Raw genomic sequence first — 20,725 nt, 5'->3', positions numbered from 1 at the left:
AGGGTGGCGATTGGCGAATAGAGATCTTTAGGGGGCGATTTTATCAGCTCCCTCTAAACATTGTTAAGAATAGCTTGATCGGCTGATTTTAGGCCCTTGATCCAACAAGAAGCCTCGTTTTATCAGACCCATCTAAATTTTCATACCTTATTTACTTTTTTAATTTTTATATTGACCACTCCTCTTTATTTTGAACTTCTCTCATCGACTGTTGAGAGCCTGTGGGAATTTTGAGGCCGAGGAAAAACGAACTTTAGATAGATAAAGAGGGTTGCGTAGATATGTGTACGAGTAAATCTACTCCCCAAATTGATAAATCGACTCCCCATGTGTCTTTCTCTATCCTCTAGGTTAGAGAGAGAAAGAGGAGAGATAGACACATGGGGAGTTGATTTATCCATTTGGGGAGTCGATTTATCACTGCCCAATTGAATACTTTTGTTACATAGCCTTCTGATAGCTAAGCCCATATCCAACATTCAACCTAAGGTTATTACATAGATCAGTGTCTATTTGATACACAGTGATAAGGCCCACTCTGTATACATGATCTCCACCGTTCATTTGGATTTAATGGAATCCTCTCTCTCTCTCTCTCTCTCTCTCTCTCTCTCACACACACACACACCCACACACACTCTCTCTCTCTGTGGGTGTTTAGGGTTCTGTGGGTGTTTTTAGGGGTTTGATATGTACATGTTGTTGAGAGAAATAGCATAAGAATGTTCTAAGATTAATGGGGATGGGAGCTTCTTCTGCTGCTGCTTTTTCCTCTTCCACAAAAGCTGCAAGTAGAAGTTTTGGTGGTCAGATTTATCACAAGGGTACGCTGTCTCCACGCTTGCCTGCTCTTTCTACACTATCTCATTCTTAGATTATACACCATGATAAATCAAATTTGGATATCTGGAGCCAAACCCAGTTTGAAAATTTCGTGAAGAAGCAGTGTAAATCAAGGTCTGGTATTACTTTGAAGCATGCATTGGGTTTCTTTGATCGTTTGGTTTCCATGAAACCCTTCCCATCGATTTTGACTTTTAATCACCTGTTGGGGGCTCTTGCCAGAATGAAACATTATTCCACTGTGGTTTGTCTGTGTAGAAAGATGAATTCGGTAGGAATGGATCCCAATATATGTACATTGAACATTTTGGTTAATTCTTATTGCTGTTTGAATAGAATAGACTTGGGTTTCGCTACTCTCGGTGGTGTCCTGAAATGTGGTCATGAACCGGATGCTGTCACATTCAGCACTCTTGTGGGTGGGCTTTGCAAGATGGGAGATACTAGTTCGGCAATTGGGTTTCTCAGAGAAATGGAGAAGGGAAGATGTAGGCCTGATACATTCGTGTATAACACAATCATTGCTGCTCTCTGCAAAAAAGGACTTATTAAAGAGGCCATGAATCACTTTTCAAAAATGGCTAGCAAAGGCATTTTGCCGGATGTTTTCACATATAGTTCCTTGATTCATGGTCTCTGCAATTCCGGCAGGTGGGAGGAAGCCGTAGGATTGTTCAATGAAATGGCGGGTCGAGAGATTTCGCCGGATGTGATAATGTTCAACATACTAGTGAATGCTGTTTGCAAACAAGGAATGGTGACAAAAGCACATGGATTGTTGGAAGTGATGATTCAAAAAGGCGTGAACCCGGACATTGTCACATACAGTACATTGATGGATGGATACTGCTTAACGGGTCAAATGGACAAGGCAATGAGCCTCTTCTTAGAAATGATTGAAAAGGGCATTTCGCCGAATGTTATCACTTATAATTCCTTGATTCATGGCCTTTGCAATTCGGCCAAGTGGGAAGAAGCCGTGGGGTTGTTCAATGAAATGGTGGGTCGAGAGATCTTGCCAGATGTGATAACATTTAGCACACTAGTGAATGCACTTTGCAGACAAGGAATGGTCACAAAAGCGCAAGACCTATTGGAAATGATGATTCAAAAAGGCATGAACCCTAACATTATCACATACAATACATTGATGGATGGATACCGCTTGATGGGCCAAATGGACAAGGCAATGAGCTACTTTTGCAAAATGATTGGTAAGGGTATTTCACCGGATGTTATCACTTATGGTTCCTTGATTCATGGCTTCTGCAATTCGGACAGATGGGAAGAAGCCTTAGGGTTGTTCAATGAAATGATAAGTCGAGAAATTTTTCCGAATGTGATAATCTTCAACATACTAGTGAATGCTCTTTGCAAACAAGGAATGGTCACAAAAGCACATGGACTGTTGGAAGTGATGATTCAAAAAGGCGTGAATCCTGACATTATCACATACAATACATTGATAGATCGATACCGCTTGATGGGCCAAATGGACAAAGCAATGAGCCTCTTTTCAGAAATGATTGGTAAGGGCATTTCACCGGATGCTGTCACTTGTAATTCCTTGATTCACGGCCTCTGCAATTCGGATAGATGGGAAGAAGCCCTAGGGTTGTTCAATGAAATGGTGGGTCGAGAGATTTCTCCGGATGTGATAGCCTTCAACATACTAGCGAATGCTCTTTGCAAACAAGGAATGGTGACAAAAGCACATGGACTGTTGGAAGTGATGATTCAAAAAGGCGTAAACCCTGACATTATCACATACAATACATTGATGGATGGATATTGCTTGATGGGCCAAATGGATGACGCAATGAGCCTCTTTTCCGAAATAATTGGTAAGGGAATTTTGCCAGATGTTATCGCTTATAATTCCTTGATTCACGGCCTCTGCAATTCGGACAGGTGGGAAGAAGCCCTAGGGTTGTTCAATGAAATGGTGGGTCGAGAGATTTCCCCGGATGTGATAACCTTCAACATACTAGTGAATGCTCTTTGCAAACGAGGAATGGTCACAAAAGTATGTTGCCGGATGTTGTCACTTATAATTGCTTGAGTCATGGCCTCTGCAATTCGAGCAGATGGGAAGAAGCCCTGGGGTTGTCTAACGAAATGGTGGGTCGAGAAAGTTCTGCAGAGGTGATGTGACCTTCAGCATACTAACGAATGTTCTCTGCAAACAAGGAATGGTGACAAAAGCCTATGGACTATTAGAAGTAATGATTCAAAGAGGTGAGAAGCCTGGCATTGTCACATACAATACATTGATGGATGGATACTGCTTGAGGGGCCAAATGGACGAGGCAATCGACCTCTTTGATTTCATGGTGAATAGCAGTCATGAGCCTCTCATTGGTACGCACTTGTTATTGATCAATGGCTATTGCAAGCGGTTTAGGGTTGATGAGGCTATGCGGCTCTTTGGAGAAATGCTTCAGAAGGGATTGAAACCTGCAATAGCTATTTACAACACTTTTATAGATGGATTTTGCAAGGTTGGGAGAGTTGTGGCTGCACAAAATCTCTTCAATGAGATGCAAAGTCATGGTCAATGCTTAGATATTGTCACATACAGAGTATTTTTTGGATGGACTGTGCTAAAATCAATGTCTTGATGTGGCACTAAAGCTTTTTCATGGCATGCAAAGCAGTGGATTTGAACCTGATACCCAAATTTTCTACATCCTTATTGATGGTATGTGTAGATCTGGTAAACTTAAAGCTGCAACGGATCCTTTTTACAGCATTCTCGCCAAAGGATTGTTGCTTAATGTTAGGACATATAACAATATGATCAATGGCCTGTGTGAAGAAGGGATGTTGCAGGAAGTTAGTGAATTGTTTTTCCAAATGGAAGAAATGGGTTGCTCACCGAATGAGTTCACGTTTAATATCAGTGGGTGGGCTTCTTCGTAAAAATGACACCCTTAAGGCACTGCAGCTTCTTAGTGAAATAGTTGAGAGAGGCTTTGCAGCACATGAAGATACTGGATCTATGTTATTGGACTTGATCAAGTCAGGTGGACGAGATTATGAATTTCTAGAAATGATTCGTAAGTTCCTCCCAAAAGGCAAAAGGAAAGGTGTTGTGTCTTTCTAACGGTCGAATCCATATCTCAGACAAACTTCTGCTACACCCTTGCCATGCTTGCCTTACATAGTTCAACATCAATGATATATATTCAATTAATTTTTCTTGATTTCATGTTGTTGAATTAGAAAATGCTTGTTTTTAATTTGTTATGGCAATTTGCATTACGAAGTGCAGTTTTGCAGAACCGCACAACAAATTACTATGGACCTGTTTCATTTTTAAGCTAAATTTATCAGTTGCCTCATCTTGATCTTCTCATAATAATTCCTTCACCTTCACCTAGCTCTACTTAGTTCATTATTGGGCTAGTTGATAGGATAAGGTGATAATCAATGTCCAAATGGCATGTATTACTATGGATTACATAAATTTCTATTGGATATTAATATTTTTTCCCAGATATTGGTGTTTCTGTATTCATCCAAAGTGTCTAAATGTAGGATTTAATATTTAGATGTAGAAAAGGATCAACAGAGTAGATGAAGACTACAAACAAAGAACAACAAGAGGTATGAATTGTCCCCTTTTAATATGTCTCAAGAACAATTTACCCTAATGACCATAATCGAAATGAGTCCAATTACAAGCTCCAATCTTTCCACACCCTGCTTTGCTAGTTCATCTAGACCTCGGTGTATGTTTGAATGATGGGTTTATCTCCTACATAAATCTAGTAATTCTTGTAAAACAACCAATTACCCAAAAGCTTAAGCCGTGTTTTTGAATGGTAAGGATGAATTCATTGAAGAAAAATAAGACCGAGAAGGACTCGAAAATATACAATGAAAAGGCAAATAGAGACTAAAACAAAACAGAAAAAATACAACAATAACACTCGCAACTATGGAGGGAGAAAGTCAAATAGCTCCACTCTCTCCATATGAACCCGCTCTCTAGCAAGCTTATTTGCCTCTCCGTTCGCCGTTCGCCTTATATGATTGAAAGATATCGAAGAGGATCCTACCCTGTCTTGAATCTCATCAAAAAGAGCTGCAAACCTCCAAAGCACCAGATGTTTTTCTCTTACCCACCTTATGACATTGAGAGAGTCCCCTTCTATCTCCACCCTATTCAAGTCTTCGCTTTGCAAAAAACAGATTCCTTGGTAAATAGCTTGAACTTCTACCTCATTTGAACCTGCCACTCCTATTGGCCCACTAAAAGCCCAAATGACATCCCCGTTTTCATCTCTTAGAAGTCCACCGATGCCTGCAGGACCCAAACTGGAGCCATCAAAATTCAATTTGAGGATCCCTTGAGGCGCAGGGGACCATGCTTGTACCACGTTAGGATTATTGGTAGATGCGGTACATATCTCTGTCCACTCGTGCCATAAGTCGTATGTTGATACAAATCTGAATAGTTCTAACGATTTGACCCATGAGATAGTGATTGCAATAACCTTGTTGAAAAGGTATTGGGTTCCCTTAGTGCAACCCTTAAAAATCCTTGCATTACGTTCCTTCCATAATACCCAAATAAGAAGGATACTTGCCAGAGAATTTTACCTTTCCATTTCCCTGGTGCCATATTCCAACAGTCAAATAACTCCATAAGCAAAGACAGGAACACCCAAGATATTCCGAATCTACTCAATACTCTACCCCATACCTTAGATGCGAGTTTGCAGTGAATTAAAAGATGATCCATAGATTCCCCTGCCTCGATACATAGGGCACAATAATCGATGAACCACATCTTCCTTTGTCTAAGGAAGTCAATGGTCTGAATTCTCTGAAGGATTGCCGTCCATCCAAATAGACATACCCTCAGCGGTGCTTGAATAGTCCACACCTTTGCCTACTTTAGAGGTACCAAGGCAAGGTAGAAGATGGTGATAGAAAGATTTTACCGAGAATTCCCCATCTGAGTTGCAGACAAATTATTTTATCTTCCCCATATGTAACATCCTTTCAAAATCTGAACAAATCGTCCAACTGCTTCCAGTTCCCTATAAAAAAAATTCCTTCTGAATGCTGGAGACCATACCACTATGGAGTCTATCTTGCTGAAACATTCTTTAACCATAACCTCCTTGTCCCTTGCTAAAGCAAACACCTGTGGAAATAGATCTTTCAGAGGATCTTCTGTACACCACTTATCCCACCAGAATCTGACCTTGTCCCCTTCATAAACTCTGAATTTAATACCTTCCACGAACTTTGCTTTATAGCACAGTACATCCCTCCAAATAATTCTACCTGGTTTTCTGAATTTATCTTCCGTATCCCAATGACCATTACAAGACCCATATTTGCTTGCAATGACCTTTGCCCATAGGTTAAGACCCTCACCATATCTCCATAACCACTTTCCTAGGAGTGCTTGGTTTGTCCCCTTAATGCACCTAATACCAAGGCCTCCCATCTTAACGGGTTTCCATACTTCCTCCCAATTGACCAAAGGGATTTATTTTTTATCATTTGCCCCCTTCCCATAGAAATCACCTTTGGATCTTTTCAATTCTTGAGATAATACTCGTTGGGAATTTGCAGACCGATAGCTTATAAACTGGAATGTTTGCCAACAGCGCCTTAATCAAGGTGAGTCTTCACCCCTTCAACACCATCGTTCGCCTACTCCCAGCGGTAGACCTAGATAAGTAGAGGGTAGAGAATCCACCGAGCAACCCATTATACCTGCCAAACCCTCTAAATCCTCATCTGATATGTTAATTCCAAACACTTTTGATTTATGGAAATTTGTTCTTTGACCTGTGATCATTTCATAGCATCTGATTATCGCTTTCAGATTCGCCACCCTGATAAGATCTGAGGAGCTGAATAAAAAGAGTGTCGTCTGCAAATTGCAGATAAGAGATATCCAGCCGAGCCTCCTCCACTATAAATCTACTGATTAAATCTTCTTGCTTTCCTTTTTCCATTAATCTGCTTAACGTTTCTGCTGCTATCACAAAGAGAAAAGGAGAAAGGGGATCACCTTGTCTCAACCCTCTGGATGACTTGAAAAAACCTTTAGGGGACCCATTGACTATCACTGAAAACCAAGCTGATGAGATACATGTATTCATCCACAATCTCCATTTACTACCGAAGCCCATACGACCAAACAAATAGTCTAGATACTGCCACTCGACCCTATCATAGGCTTTCTCCACGTCAAGCATACATACGATTCTAACCATCTCCATTTTGGCATTATAGTCAATTGTCTCGTTGGCAATCAAGTAGCAATCCACAATTTGCCCCTCATTGATGAAAGCGCATTGTGTAGGTGAAATTAGTTTAGGGAGCACCTTTTTAATTCTTTCAGCATGCACCTTAGCTAGCACCTTATATAAGCAGCCGACTAGACTAATAGGCCTAAAGTCTGAGACATGTCCACCTTTTACTTTTGGCACTAATGAGATGAATGTGGCTCCTGTGCCTCTGTCTAACTCCATAACGCGATAGAATTCTTCGAAGAAAGTCAAAATATCCCTTTTCACATATCCTCAACACTCTTGGAAGAATGCCAAACAAAAATCATCTGGGCTCGGTGCGTTGTCTCTAACTAGCAAGAATAGCCCTTTCTCAATCTCCTCTTCCGCAAATGGTCGCTCCAGGGCCATGCGGTCCTCTTCGGACAAAATGTCGAAAGCGACCCCCCTCCGGGTAACGACGGACCACATCCTCAACAGAATATAAACCCTGATAAAAGTCAACAATTTCTTTGGTAATTTTCTCCTTATCCTCGCCAATCTCTTCATTGACCCTTAGCGCTTCGATCCCATTCCCCTCTCAAGCTAGCCATAGCATGGAAATAGGCCGTATTTTTATCTCCCTCTTTCAACCATTTCACTCTAGATTTCTGCCTCCATGAAATCTCTTGAATAACAAAATGACAATGCTCTTCTTTTAGGAGACCGGCTTCCTCAATTTCTTCTTCACTAGCCCTCCCACATTCCTCCTTTCTTTTATTGTTAGGACTCTTAATTATCTTGGTTTACACATATATTTGGGTGCATATTCGTTGTTTAGGGGCTGTTTTTATTGAAAAGATAGGCGTAAAAAATCTTCTTACATATTCTAATCCTCACTCTCATTGAAAACGATTTTACAATATATATTCTATAACATATATGGGCTGTTTTAACCAAAAGATACTCTTAATGTTTGTAGCATTTATGTGCTGATTTTTAGAAAAAAATACATTCTCTGTGAATAGTAACATGTACACACCATACGAAAAATATATAATGAATTAATTAAAAAACTGAAATTATTGCATGCTGATTTTATATGAAAAAACAGCCTAAAACCACATAAAGATCACACGCAGAGCCCTAATCTTTCAAAAACAATGCCCTGGAAATTTTTGATTATAGTCAATAATACTTTTCATCAAGAAAATATGTTTGTATATATTTGGGGCATAAAATAAAAGAAAAATTCAAAACAAGGTTCTTGATTTATCAGTGCACAAACATTTGAGTGTACAATTAAATTGATGGGTAACTTATGCATGAAAAGTACGAAAAACAGAGAAAACTTCTGAACGATTCTTTAGTAAGTAAAGCAAAGTTATTCGAGAATAATCATCAATAAAGACAACAAAATATCAATGTCCAACGATAGAGGTAGTTCGCACAGGACCCCATACATGTGGATGCACTTAATCAAAAGAGTGTGAGGCCCGGCTAACAGGCATAGAAGGAAGGACACATAATGGTGTTTTCCAAGTTCACAGGCCTCGTATTGAAAAGACAGAACAGATGAAGAAATAATAGAGGTCCGCCGTAAACGCTGAAGACAAGGATGACCAAGACGACAATGCCACTAATAGGCGTCGATGGAGCTGTGCAAAATGGCATGGGGAGGGCCACAATCCAGATGATAAGGCCTATCCACCTCACGGCCCGAGCCAATCGTCCTCCCAGTCGAGAGATCCTAAAATAGACAATAAGAGGGATAAAATGAGACAGAGCAGTTAAGATGTTTAGTAAGCTGACTGACTGAAAGCAAGCTAAAAGTGGATTTCAGAACAAATAAGACGGAGGACTGTGTGAGGCTAGGGCGAGGGTAAATGCTCCCAACACCAGAGATATGATTAGAGCTCCCATCAGCAAGCGTAATAGACTGAGAATAAAGAGGACGAAACGAATTAAGGGAAGAAGAAGTACCTATCATATGATTGGAGGCTCCGGAATCAATGATCCAGGAGCTAGAGCTACTAAGAAGAGATGCAGGGGAGCTACCTGGCTGAGCGAAACCAGCACTCGGGTGTGGCTGGTCAACTTGAGGTGTTGTAACTCATCATAGTCGGCACGAGAGAGGAAGACCCCATTAGCAATAGGGGCAGGGCCTGACTGAGAGGAAGTGGCCAAGGAGTCTGAAGCATCCGGTGTTGAAAGGTGGAGAGCGGCCAAAACGAGGCTCAGTGGAGGCACGTAGCTCTAGGTGCAGAGTGTAGCATGTCTCAAGATAATAGCACTCTTGTCGATAATGAGAGCAATAGGGACGGGGGCGTCCACCTCGGCTAGAATCATGGCCACAACCACGAGCAAAGATGCCACCACCACGGATACCACGATCACTAACTCCATATGCCGTTGTCACAGTGCTATCAACAAAGGTGCATATAATCACCAAGAAGACACTGCTGGGCACACAAGTATACCTCGTGAAGGGAAGGCATAGTGCCGGATCCAAAAATCTGCTGTCGAAGAGGCAGGAATTCAGGGCCCAAAGTCTCTAGAAAGTGAACAACACAAACCTGATCATGCTGCTGGGCGGCCGTAGTCAGATCAGTGGTAAGAGACATAAGAACATCCAACTGCTTGCAATGGTAGATAAACTGGCTATAGTAGGTAGAAAGGGGAGTGTAACCATGCCGAAGATGCACCACTGTGAATAGGTGGCATAGATGCGGGTGAAGTTGCCCACCCCAGAATAGAGGACAACAGTGTGATCCCAAATCTGTTAGGAAGTCGGAAGGTGCATCATAGTACCCGCAATCTGAGTGGTCATACTCTGCTAGAGAAGAGTACGAATAAGAGCATCATCCTCTTCCCACTTCTCATAAGTGGGGTCAGTGGTAGCAGGAGGATCACGACGGATAAAAGATACCTCTCCCCTAGCAATGAGATAAGTCTCCACAACCACTTTCCAATTCAAGTAATTAGAACCGTTGAGCTTGATTGTGCTCATGGGTGGAAATGAACCATCCGCCGAAGGTGAGGGACTATACGAAGAAGAGGATGTGCGAGGCTGAGGGGCATGAGCCACAAAAGGTTGTCCGAGAAAGGGATCCTCAATGATGGGGGAATACATGTGTAGAAAATGAAGCTACGAGGCCCAACGGCGATAAGCGACGACGAAAGGTGTCAAGAGAAGAGATCGCGGCTCCGAGGGTAAAGAAGAGATGAACGAGACATGAGAGAACCTCAAAATCAGAAAGGAGCGACAAGGAGTCGGAGCCGCGAAAGGAAGAGAAGGGAGGGTGAGAAGATCTAATACATGAGGAAAAGAAAATGGTAGGGTTTTGAAGGGAAGTGTGTGTGTGTGTGTGTATGTGTAAGAGAGAGAGAGAGAGAGAGAGAGAGAGAGAGAGAGAGGGGGGGGGGGGGGGGGTTGGTCGGGGGGGGGGGCGGTGGTGTTACGAAGGGTGGAGGGAGTGGAGATGGGGCTTACGGCGTCGGGAGGGAGGGGGGTTACGATGTCGGGGGGCGGCGTGGGGTGTGTGTGTGTCTGGGGGAAGAGGGTCGTACGGGAGGGAGGGGGGGATTACGGGGATGGAGACAGGAGTGGGGGATGGTCGGGTGGAGAAGAGGCATGGGAAGTGGGCGTGGGGGTGGGGGGTAGGGCGAGTGGAGATGTGGGGGGGGGGGGGGGGGGGGCGAGGGAGAGAGGTGATGCTGGTGTTGATGGTGGTCCCTAGGGGATCAACACCCTAGGGCTCTGATTCCATGTTGAGGAGAAAGAATGGAGATGGAGAGGAAGAAAGTGAGTTAGGGAAAACGCCCCCTCACTAATGTATTTATATAAAGAGAGAATATTACAAAGGACCACTATGCCCTTAGGCATATGCATACATCTAACAGAAAGATCATCGAAAGCTTTAGCCATTTGTTATTATTTAATCATTGATACTTCAACACTCCCCCTCACGTGTGGCCCCTCTTTTTAGGGTTGGCCTACACGTGGCACATGTGGCCCCTCTTTTGGATTGGCCATTATAGGTGGATTTTTAATATCAAGGAGTTTTGAAACCAAGACCTTTGCTCTGATACTATCTCCAATCGAATAACACTTATTTATTTATTATCATAAGATAGGATTACATAAAAGACAAACAACCCTGAGTAGAACTATAAATAGGTTATGTCTTTGATGAATTATCTGATTATTATTTGTGGCATGTGGATCCTTGCTGGCTTTTTTGCCAAATGGCATGTATTACTATGGATTACATAAATTTCTATTGGATATTAATATTTTTTCCCAGATATTGGTGTTTCTGTATTCATCCGAAGTGTCTAAATGTAGGATTTAATATTTAGATGTAGAAAAGGATCAACAGAGTAGATGAAGACTACAAACAAAGAACAACAAGAGGTATGAATTGTCCCCTTTTAATATGTCTCAAGAACAATTTACCCTAATGACCATAATCGAAATGAGTCCAATTACAAGCTCCAATCTTTCCACACCCTGCTTTGCTAGTTCATCTAGACCTCGGTGTATGTTTGAATGATGGGTTTATCTCCTACATAAATCTAGTAATTCTTGTAAAACAACCAATTACCCAAAAGCTTAAGCCGTGTTTTTGAATGGTAAGGATGAATTCATTGAAGAAAAATAAGACCGAGAAGGACTCGAAAATATACAATGAAAAGGCAAATAGAGACTAAAACAAAACAGAAAAAATACAACAATAACACTCGCAACTATGGAGGGAGAAAGTCAAATAGCTCCACTCTCTCCATATGAACCCGCTCTCTAGCAAGCTTATTTGCCTCTCCGTTCGCCGTTCGCCTTATATGATTGAAAGATATCGAAGAGGATCCTACCCTGTCTTGAATCTCATCAAAAAGAGCTGCAAACCTCCAAAGCACCAGATGTTTTTCTCTTACCCACCTTATGACATTGAGAGAGTCCCCTTCTATCTCCACCCTATTCAAGTCTTCGCTTTGCAAAAAACAGATTCCTTGGTAAATAGCTTGAACTTCTACCTCATTTGAACCTGCCACTCCTATTGGCCCACTAAAAGCCCAAATGACATCCCCGTTTTCATCTCTTAGAAGTCCACCGATGCCTGCAGGACCCAAACTGGAGCCATCAAAATTCAATTTGAGGATCCCTTGAGGCGCAGGGGACCATGCTTGTACCACGTTAGGATTATTGGTAGATGCGGTACATATCTCTGTCCACTCGTGCCATAAGTCGTATGTTGATACAAATCTGAATAGTTCTAACGATTTGACCCATGAGATAGTGATTGCAATAACCTTGTTGAAAAGGTATTGGGTTCCCTTAGTGCAACCCTTAAAAATCCTTGCATTACGTTCCTTCCATAATACCCAAATAAGAAGGATACTTGCCAGAGAATTTTACCTTTCCATTTCCCTGGTGCCATATTCCAACAGTCAAATAACTCCATAAGCAAAGACAGGAACACCCAAGATATTCCGAATCTACTCAATACTCTACCCCATACCTTAGATGCGAGTTTGCAGTGAATTAAAAGATGATCCATAGATTCCCCTGCCTCGATACATAGGGCACAATAATCGATGAACCACATCTTCCTTTGTCTAAGGAAGTCAATGGTCTGAATTCTCTGAAGGATTGCCGTCCATCCAAATAGACATACCCTCAGCGGTGCTTGAATAGTCCACACCTTTGCCTACTTTAGAGGTACCAAGGCAAGGTAGAAGATGGTGATAGAAAGATTTTACCGAGAATTCCCCATCTGAGTTGCAGACAAATTATTTTATCTTCCCCATATGTAACATCCTTTCAAAATCTGAACAAATCGTCCAACTGCTTCCAGTTCCCTATAAAAAAAATTCCTTCTGAATGCTGGAGACCATACCACTATGGAGTCTATCTTGCTGAAACATTCTTTAACCATAACCTCCTTGTCCCTTGCTAAAGCAAACACCTGTGGAAATAGATCTTTCAGAGGATCTTCTGTACACCACTTATCCCACCAGAATCTGACCTTGTCCCCTTCATAAACTCTGAATTTAATACCTTCCACGAACTTTGCTTTATAGCACAGTACATCCCTCCAAATAATTCTACCTGGTTTTCTGAATTTATCTTCCGTATCCCAATGACCATTACAAGACCCATATTTGCTTGCAATGACCTTTGCCCATAGGTTAAGACCCTCACCATATCTCCATAACCACTTTCCTAGGAGTGCTTGGTTTGTCCCCTTAATGCACCTAATACCAAGGCCTCCCATCTTAACGGGTTTCCATACTTCCTCCCAATTGACCAAAGGGATTTATTTTTTATCATTTGCCCCCTTCCCATAGAAATCACCTTTGGATCTTTTCAATTCTTGAGATAATACTCGTTGGGAATTTGCAGACCGATAGCTTATAAACTGGAATGTTTGCCAACAGCGCCTTAATCAAGGTGAGTCTTCACCCCTTCAACACCATCGTTCGCCTACTCCCAGCGGTAGACCTAGATAAGTAGAGGGTAGAGAATCCACCGAGCAACCCATTATACCTGCCAAACCCTCTAAATCCTCATCTGATATGTTAATTCCAAACACTTTTGATTTATGGAAATTTGTTCTTTGACCTGTGATCATTTCATAGCATCTGATTATCGCTTTCAGATTCGCCACCCTGATAAGATCTGAGGAGCTGAATAAAAAGAGTGTCGTCTGCAAATTGCAGATAAGAGATATCCAGCCGAGCCTCCTCCACTATAAATCTACTGATTAAATCTTCTTGCTTTCCTTTTTCCATTAATCTGCTTAACGTTTCTGCTGCTATCACAAAGAGAAAAGGAGAAAGGGGATCACCTTGTCTCAACCCTCTGGATGACTTGAAAAAACCTTTAGGGGACCCATTGACTATCACTGAAAACCAAGCTGATGAGATACATGTATTCATCCACAATCTCCATTTACTACCGAAGCCCATACGACCAAACAAATAGTCTAGATACTGCCACTCGACCCTATCATAGGCTTTCTCCACGTCAAGCATACATACGATTCTAACCATCTCCATTTTGGCATTATAGTCAATTGTCTCGTTGGCAATCAAGTAGCAATCCACAATTTGCCCCTCATTGATGAAAGCGCATTGTGTAGGTGAAATTAGTTTAGGGAGCACCTTTTTAATTCTTTCAGCATGCACCTTAGCTAGCACCTTATATAAGCAGCCGACTAGACTAATAGGCCTAAAGTCTGAGACATGTCCACCTTTTACTTTTGGCACTAATGAGATGAATGTGGCTCCTGTGCCTCTGTCTAACTCCATAACGCGATAGAATTCTTCGAAGAAAGTCAAAATATCCCTTTTCACATATCCTCAACACTCTTGGAAGAATGCCAAACAAAAATCATCTGGGCTCGGTGCGTTGTCTCTAACTAGCAAGAATAGCCCTTTCTCAATCTCCTCTTCCGCAAATGGTCGCTCCAGGGCCATGCGGTCCTCTTCGGACAAAATGTCGAAAGCGACCCCCCTCCGGGTAACGACGGACCACATCCTCAACAGAATATAAACCCTGATAAAAGTCAACAATTTCTTTGGTAATTTTCTCCTTATCCTCGCCAATCTCTTCATTGACCCTTAGCGCTTCGATCCCATTCCCCTCTCAAGCTAGCCATAGCATGGAAATAGGCCGTATTTTTATCTCCCTCTTTCAACCATTTCACTCTAGATTTCTGCCTCCATGAAATCTCTTGAATAACAAAATGACAATGCTCTTCTTTTAGGAGACCGGCTTCCTCAATTTCTTCTTCACTAGCCCTCCCACATTCCTCCTTTCTTTTATTGTTAGGACTCTTAATTATCTTGGTTTACACATATATTTGGGTGCATATTCGTTGTTTAGGGGCTGTTTTTATTGAAAAGATAGGCGTAAAAAATCTTCTTACATATTCTAATCCTCACTCTCATTGAAAACGATTTTACAATATATATTCTATAACATATATGGGCTGTTTTAACCAAAAGATACTCTTAATGTTTGTAGCATTTATGTGCTGATTTTTAGAAAAAAATACATTCTCTGTGAATAGTAACATGTACACACCATACGAAAAATATATAATGAATTAATTAAAAAACTGAAATTATTGCATGCTGATTTTATATGAAAAAACAGCCTAAAACCACATAAAGATCACACGCAGAGCCCTAATCTTTCAAAAACAATGCCCTGGAAATTTTTGATTATAGTCAATAATACTTTTCATCAAGAAAATATGTTTGTATATATTTGGGGCATAAAATAAAAGAAAAATTCAAAACAAGGTTCTTGATTTATCAGTGCACAAACATTTGAGTGTACAATTAAATTGATGGGTAACTTATGCATGAAAAGTACGAAAAACAGAGAAAACTTCTGAACGATTCTTTAGTAAGTAAAGCAAAGTTATTCGAGAATAATCATCAATAAAGACAACAAAATATCAATGTCCAACGATAGAGGTAGTTCGCACAGGACCCCATACATGTGGATGCACTTAATCAAAAGAGTGTGAGGCCCGGCTAACAGGCATAGAAGGAAGGACACATAATGGTGTTTTCCAAGTTCACAGGCCTCGTATTGAAAAGACAGAACAGATGAAGAAATAATAGAGGTCCGCCGTAAACGCTGAAGACAAGGATGACCAAGACGACAATGCCACTAATAGGCGTCGATGGAGCTGTGCAAAATGGCATGGGGAGGGCCACAATCCAGATGATAAGGCCTATCCACCTCACGGCCCGAGCCAATCGTCCTCCCAGTCGAGAGATCCTAAAATAGACAATAAGAGGGATAAAATGAGACAGAGCAGTTAAGATGTTTAGTAAGCTGACTGACTGAAAGCAAGCTAAAAGTGGATTTCAGAACAAATAAGACGGAGGACTGTGTGAGGCTAGGGCGAGGGTAAATGCTCCCAACACCAGAGATATGATTAGAGCTCCCATCAGCAAGCGTAATAGACTGAGAATAAAGAGGACGAAACGAATTAAGGGAAGAAGAAGTACCTATCATATGATTGGAGGCTCCGGAATCAATGATCCAGGAGCTAGAGCTACTAAGAAGAGATGCAGGGGAGCTACCTGGCTGAGCGAAACCAGCACTCGGGTGTGGCTGGTCAACTTGAGGTGTTGTAACTCATCATAGTCGGCACGAGAGAGGAAGACCCCATTAGCAATAGGGGCAGGGCCTGACTGAGAGGAAGTGGCCAAGGAGTCTGAAGCATCCGGTGTTGAAAGGTGGAGAGCGGCAAAACGAGGCTCAGTGGAGGCACGTAGCTCTAGGTGCAGAGTGTAGCATGTCTCAAGATAATAGCACTCTTGTCGATAATGAGAGCAATAGGGACGGGGGCGTCCACCTCGGCTAGAATCATGGCCACAACCACGAGCAAAGATGCCACCACCACGGATACCACGATCACTAACTCCATATGCCGTTGTCACAGTGCTATCAACAAAGGTGCATATAATCACCAAGAAGACACTGCTGGGCACACAAGTATACCTCGTGAAGGGAAGGCATAGTGCCGGATCCAAAAATCTGCTGTCGAAGAGGCAGGAATTCAGGGCCCAAAGTCTCTAGAAAGTGAACAACACAAACCTGATCATGCTGCTGGGCGGCCGTAGTCAGATCAGTGGTAAGAGACATAAGAACATCCAACTGCTTGCAATGGTAGATAAACTGGCTATAGTAGGTAGAAAGGGGAGTGTAACCATGCCGAAGATGCACCACTGTGAATAGGTGGCATAGATGCGGGTGAAGTTGCCCACCCCAGAATAGAGGACAACAGTGTGATCCCAAATCTGTTAGGAAGTCGGAAGGTGCATCATAGTACCCGCAATCTGAGTGGTCATACTCTGCTAGAGAAGAGTACGAATAAGAGCATCATCCTCTTCCCACTTCTCATAAGTGGGGTCAGTGGTAGCAGGAGGATCACGACGGATAAAAGATACCTCTCCCCTAGCAATGAGATAAGTCTCCACAACCACTTTCCAATTCAAGTAATTAGAACCGTTGAGCTTGATTGTGCTCATGGGTGGAAATGAACCATCCGCCGAAGGTGAGGGACTATACGAAGAAGAGGATGTGCGAGGCTGAGGGGCATGAGCCACAAAAGGTTGTCCGAGAAAGGGATCCTCAATGATGGGGGAATACATGTGTAGAAAATGAAGCTACGAGGCCCAACGGCGATAAGCGACGACGAAAGGTGTCAAGAGAAGAGATCGCGGCTCCGAGGGTAAAGAAGAGATGAACGAGACATGAGAGAACCTCAAAATCAGAAAGGAGCGACAAGGAGTCGGAGCGCGAAAGGAAGAGAAGGGAGGGTGAGAAGATCTAATACATGAGGAAAAGAAAATGGTAGGGTTTTTGAAGGGAAGTGTGTGTGTGTGTGTATGTAATGTGTAAGGAGAGAGAGAGAGAGAGAGTGAGAGGGGGGGGGAGGTCGGGAGAGAGAGGTAGAGGGGGTGGAGGGGCGGTGGTGTTACGAAGGGTGGAGGGAGTGGAGATGGGGCTTACGGCGTCGGGAGGGAGGGGGGTTACGATGTCGGGGGGCGGCGTGGGGTGTGTGTGTGTCTGGGGGAAGAGGGTCGTACGGGAGGGAGGGGGGGATTACGGGGATGGAGACAGGAGTGGGGGATGGTCGGGTGGAGAAGAGGCATGGGAAGTGGGCGTGGGGGTGGGGGGTAGGGCGAGTGGAGATGTGGGGGGGGGGGGGGGGCGAGGGAGAGAGGTGATGCTGGTGTTGATGGTGGTCCCTAGGGGATCAACACCCTAGGGCTCTGATTCCATGTTGAGGAGAAAGAATGGAGATGGAGAGGAAGAAAGTGAGTTAGGGAAAACGCCCCCTCACTAATGTATTTATATAAAGAGAGAATATTACAAAGGACCACTATGCCCTTAGGCATATGCATACATCTAACAGAAAGATCATCGAAAGCTTTAGCCATTTGTTATTATTTAATCATTGATACTTCAACACTCCCCCTCACGTGTGGCCCCTCTTTTTAGGGTTGGCCTACACGTGGCACATGTGGCCCCTCTTTTGGATTGGCCATTATAGGTGGATTTTTAATATCAAGGAGTTTTGAAACCAAGACCTTTGCTCTGATACTATCTCCAATCGAATAACACTTATTTATTTATTATCATAAGATAGGATTACATAAAAGACAAACAACCCTGAGTAGAACTATAAATAGGTTATGTCTTTGATGAATTATCTGATTATTATTTGTGGCATGTGGATCCTTGCTGGCTTTTTTGCCAAATGGCATGTATTACTATGGATTACATAAATTTCTATTGGATATTAATATTTTTTCCCAGATATTGGTGTTTCTGTATTCATCCGAAGTGTCTAAATGTAGGATTTAATATTTAGATGTAGAAAAGGATCAACAGAGTAGATGAAGACTACAAACAAAGAACAACAAGAGGTATGAATTGTCCCCTTTTAATATGTCTCAAGAACAATTTACCCTAATGACCATAATCGAAATGAGTCCAATTACAAGCTCCAATCTTTCCACACCCTGCTTTGCTAGTTCATCTAGACCTCGGTGTATGTTTGAATGATGGGTTTATCTCCTACATAAATCTAGTAATTCTTGTAAAACAACCAATTACCCAAAAGCTTAAGCCGTGTTTTTGAATGGTAAGGATGAATTCATTGAAGAAAAATAAGACCGAGAAGGACTCGAAAATATACAATGAAAAGGCAAATAGAGACTAAAACAAAACAGAAAAAATACAACAATAACACTCGCAACTATGGAGGGAGAAAGTCAAATAGCTCCACTCTCTCCATATGAACCCGCTCTCTAGCAAGCTTATTTGCCTCTCCGTTCGCCGTTCGCCTTATATGATTGAAAGATATCGAAGAGGATCCTACCCTGTCTTGAATCTCATCAAAAAGAGCTGCAAACCTCCAAAGCACCAGATGTTTTTCTCTTACCCACCTTATGACATTGAGAGAGTCCCCTTCTATCTCCACCCTATTCAAGTCTTCGCTTTGCAAAAAACAGATTCCTTGGTAAATAGCTTGAACTTCTACCTCATTTGAACCTGCCACTCCTATTGGCCCACTAAAAGCCCAAATGACATCCCCGTTTTCATCTCTTAGAAGTCCACCGATGCCTGCAGGACCCAAACTGGAGCCATCAAAATTCAATTTGAGGATCCCTTGAGGCGCAGGGGACCATGCTTGTACCACGTTAGGATTATTGGTAGATGCGGTACATATCTCTGTCCACTCGTGCCATAAGTCGTATGTTGATACAAATCTGAATAGTTCTAACGATTTGACCCATGAGATAGTGATTGCAATAACCTTGTTGAAAAGGTATTGGGTTCCCTTAGTGCAACCCTTAAAAATCCTTGCATTACGTTCCTTCCATAATACCCAAATAAGAAGGATACTTGCCAGAGAATTTTACCTTTCCATTTCCCTGGTGCCATATTCCAACAGTCAAATAACTCCATAAGCAAAGACAGGAACACCCAAGATATTCCGAATCTACTCAATACTCTACCCCATACCTTAGATGCGAGTTTGCAGTGAATTAAAAGATGATCCATAGATTCCCCTGCCTCGATACATAGGGCACAATAATCGATGAACCACATCTTCCTTTGTCTAAGGAAGTCAATGGTCTGAATTCTCTGAAGGATTGCCGTCCATCCAAATAGACATACCCTCAGCGGTGCTTGAATAGTCCACACCTTTGCCTACTTTAGAGGTACCAAGGCAAGGTAGAAGATGGTGATAGAAAGATTTTACCGAGAATTCCCCATCTGAGTTGCAGACAAATTATTTTATCTTCCCCATATGTAACATCCTTTCAAAATCTGAACAAATCGTCCAACTGCTTCCAGTTCCCTATAAAAAAAATTCCTTCTGAATGCTGGAGACCATACCACTATGGAGTCTATCTTGCTGAAACATTCTTTAACCATAACCTCCTTGTCCCTTGCTAAAGCAAACACCTGTGGAAATAGATCTTTCAGAGGATCTTCTGTACACCACTTATCCCACCAGAATCTGACCTTGTCCCCTTCATAAACTCTGAATTTAATACCTTCCACGAACTTTGCTTTATAGCACAGTACATCCCTCCAAATAATTCTACCTGGTTTTCTGAATTTATCTTCCGTATCCCAATGACCATTACAAGACCCATATTTGCTTGCAATGACCTTTGCCCATAGGTTAAGACCCTCACCATATCTCCATAACCACTTTCCTAGGAGTGCTTGGTTTGTCCCCTTAATGCACCTAATACCAAGGCCTCCCATCTTAACGGGTTTCCATACTTCCTCCCAATTGACCAAAGGGATTTATTTTTTATCATTTGCCCCCTTCCCATAGAAATCACCTTTGGATCTTTTCAATTCTTGAGATAATACTCGTTGGGAATTTGCAGACCGATAGCTTATAAACTGGAATGTTTGCCAACAGCGCCTTAATCAAGGTGAGTCTTCACCCCTTCAACACCATCGTTCGCCTACTCCCAGCGGTAGACCTAGATAAGTAGAGGGTAGAGAATCCACCGAGCAACCCATTATACCTGCCAAACCCTCTAAATCCTCATCTGATATGTTAATTCCAAACACTTTTGAT

At 42.3% G+C, this 20,725-nt stretch overlaps 3 protein-coding genes and 1 pseudogene across 3 annotated transcripts; 1 reads left to right on the top strand and 3 right to left on the bottom strand.

Annotated features, from left to right (window-relative positions):
- Positions 1-541: 541 nt before the first annotated feature.
- LOC143869473 (uncharacterized) lies at positions 542-4,085 on the top strand (annotated as a pseudogene).
- Positions 4,086-4,784: 699 nt separating this feature from the next.
- Positions 4,785-6,310, bottom strand: LOC143869472 (uncharacterized). Its single transcript, XM_077376270.1, has 2 exons — positions 5,933-6,310; positions 4,785-5,405 (listed from the first exon to the last, which is right to left on the bottom strand). The coding sequence occupies exons 1-2, from the start codon at positions 6,308-6,310 to the stop codon at positions 4,785-4,787; spliced, it is 999 nt and encodes a 332-aa protein (XP_077232385.1).
- Positions 6,311-11,831: 5,521 nt separating this feature from the next.
- Positions 11,832-13,357, bottom strand: LOC143869470 (uncharacterized). The gene is made up of 2 exons (XM_077376269.1): positions 12,980-13,357; positions 11,832-12,452 (listed from the first exon to the last, which is right to left on the bottom strand). Exons 1-2 carry the CDS (start codon positions 13,355-13,357, stop codon positions 11,832-11,834), a joined length of 999 nt encoding a protein of 332 aa, XP_077232384.1.
- Positions 13,358-18,874: 5,517 nt separating this feature from the next.
- Positions 18,875-20,400, bottom strand: LOC143869469 (uncharacterized). Its single transcript, XM_077376268.1, has 2 exons — positions 20,023-20,400; positions 18,875-19,495 (listed from the first exon to the last, which is right to left on the bottom strand). The coding sequence occupies exons 1-2, from the start codon at positions 20,398-20,400 to the stop codon at positions 18,875-18,877; spliced, it is 999 nt and encodes a 332-aa protein (XP_077232383.1).
- Positions 20,401-20,725: the final 325 nt, after the last annotated feature.

The sequence above is a fragment of the Tasmannia lanceolata genome, unplaced genomic scaffold (assembly GCF_043159265.1).
Source record: "Tasmannia lanceolata isolate RefF3 unplaced genomic scaffold, GAP_Taslan_0.1 ptg001267l, whole genome shotgun sequence".
Classification (NCBI taxonomy): Eukaryota; Viridiplantae; Streptophyta; class Magnoliopsida; order Canellales; family Winteraceae; genus Tasmannia; species Tasmannia lanceolata.
Note: the sequence above shows the minus strand (reverse complement) of the source record. Positions and strands in the feature narration are given on the sequence as shown.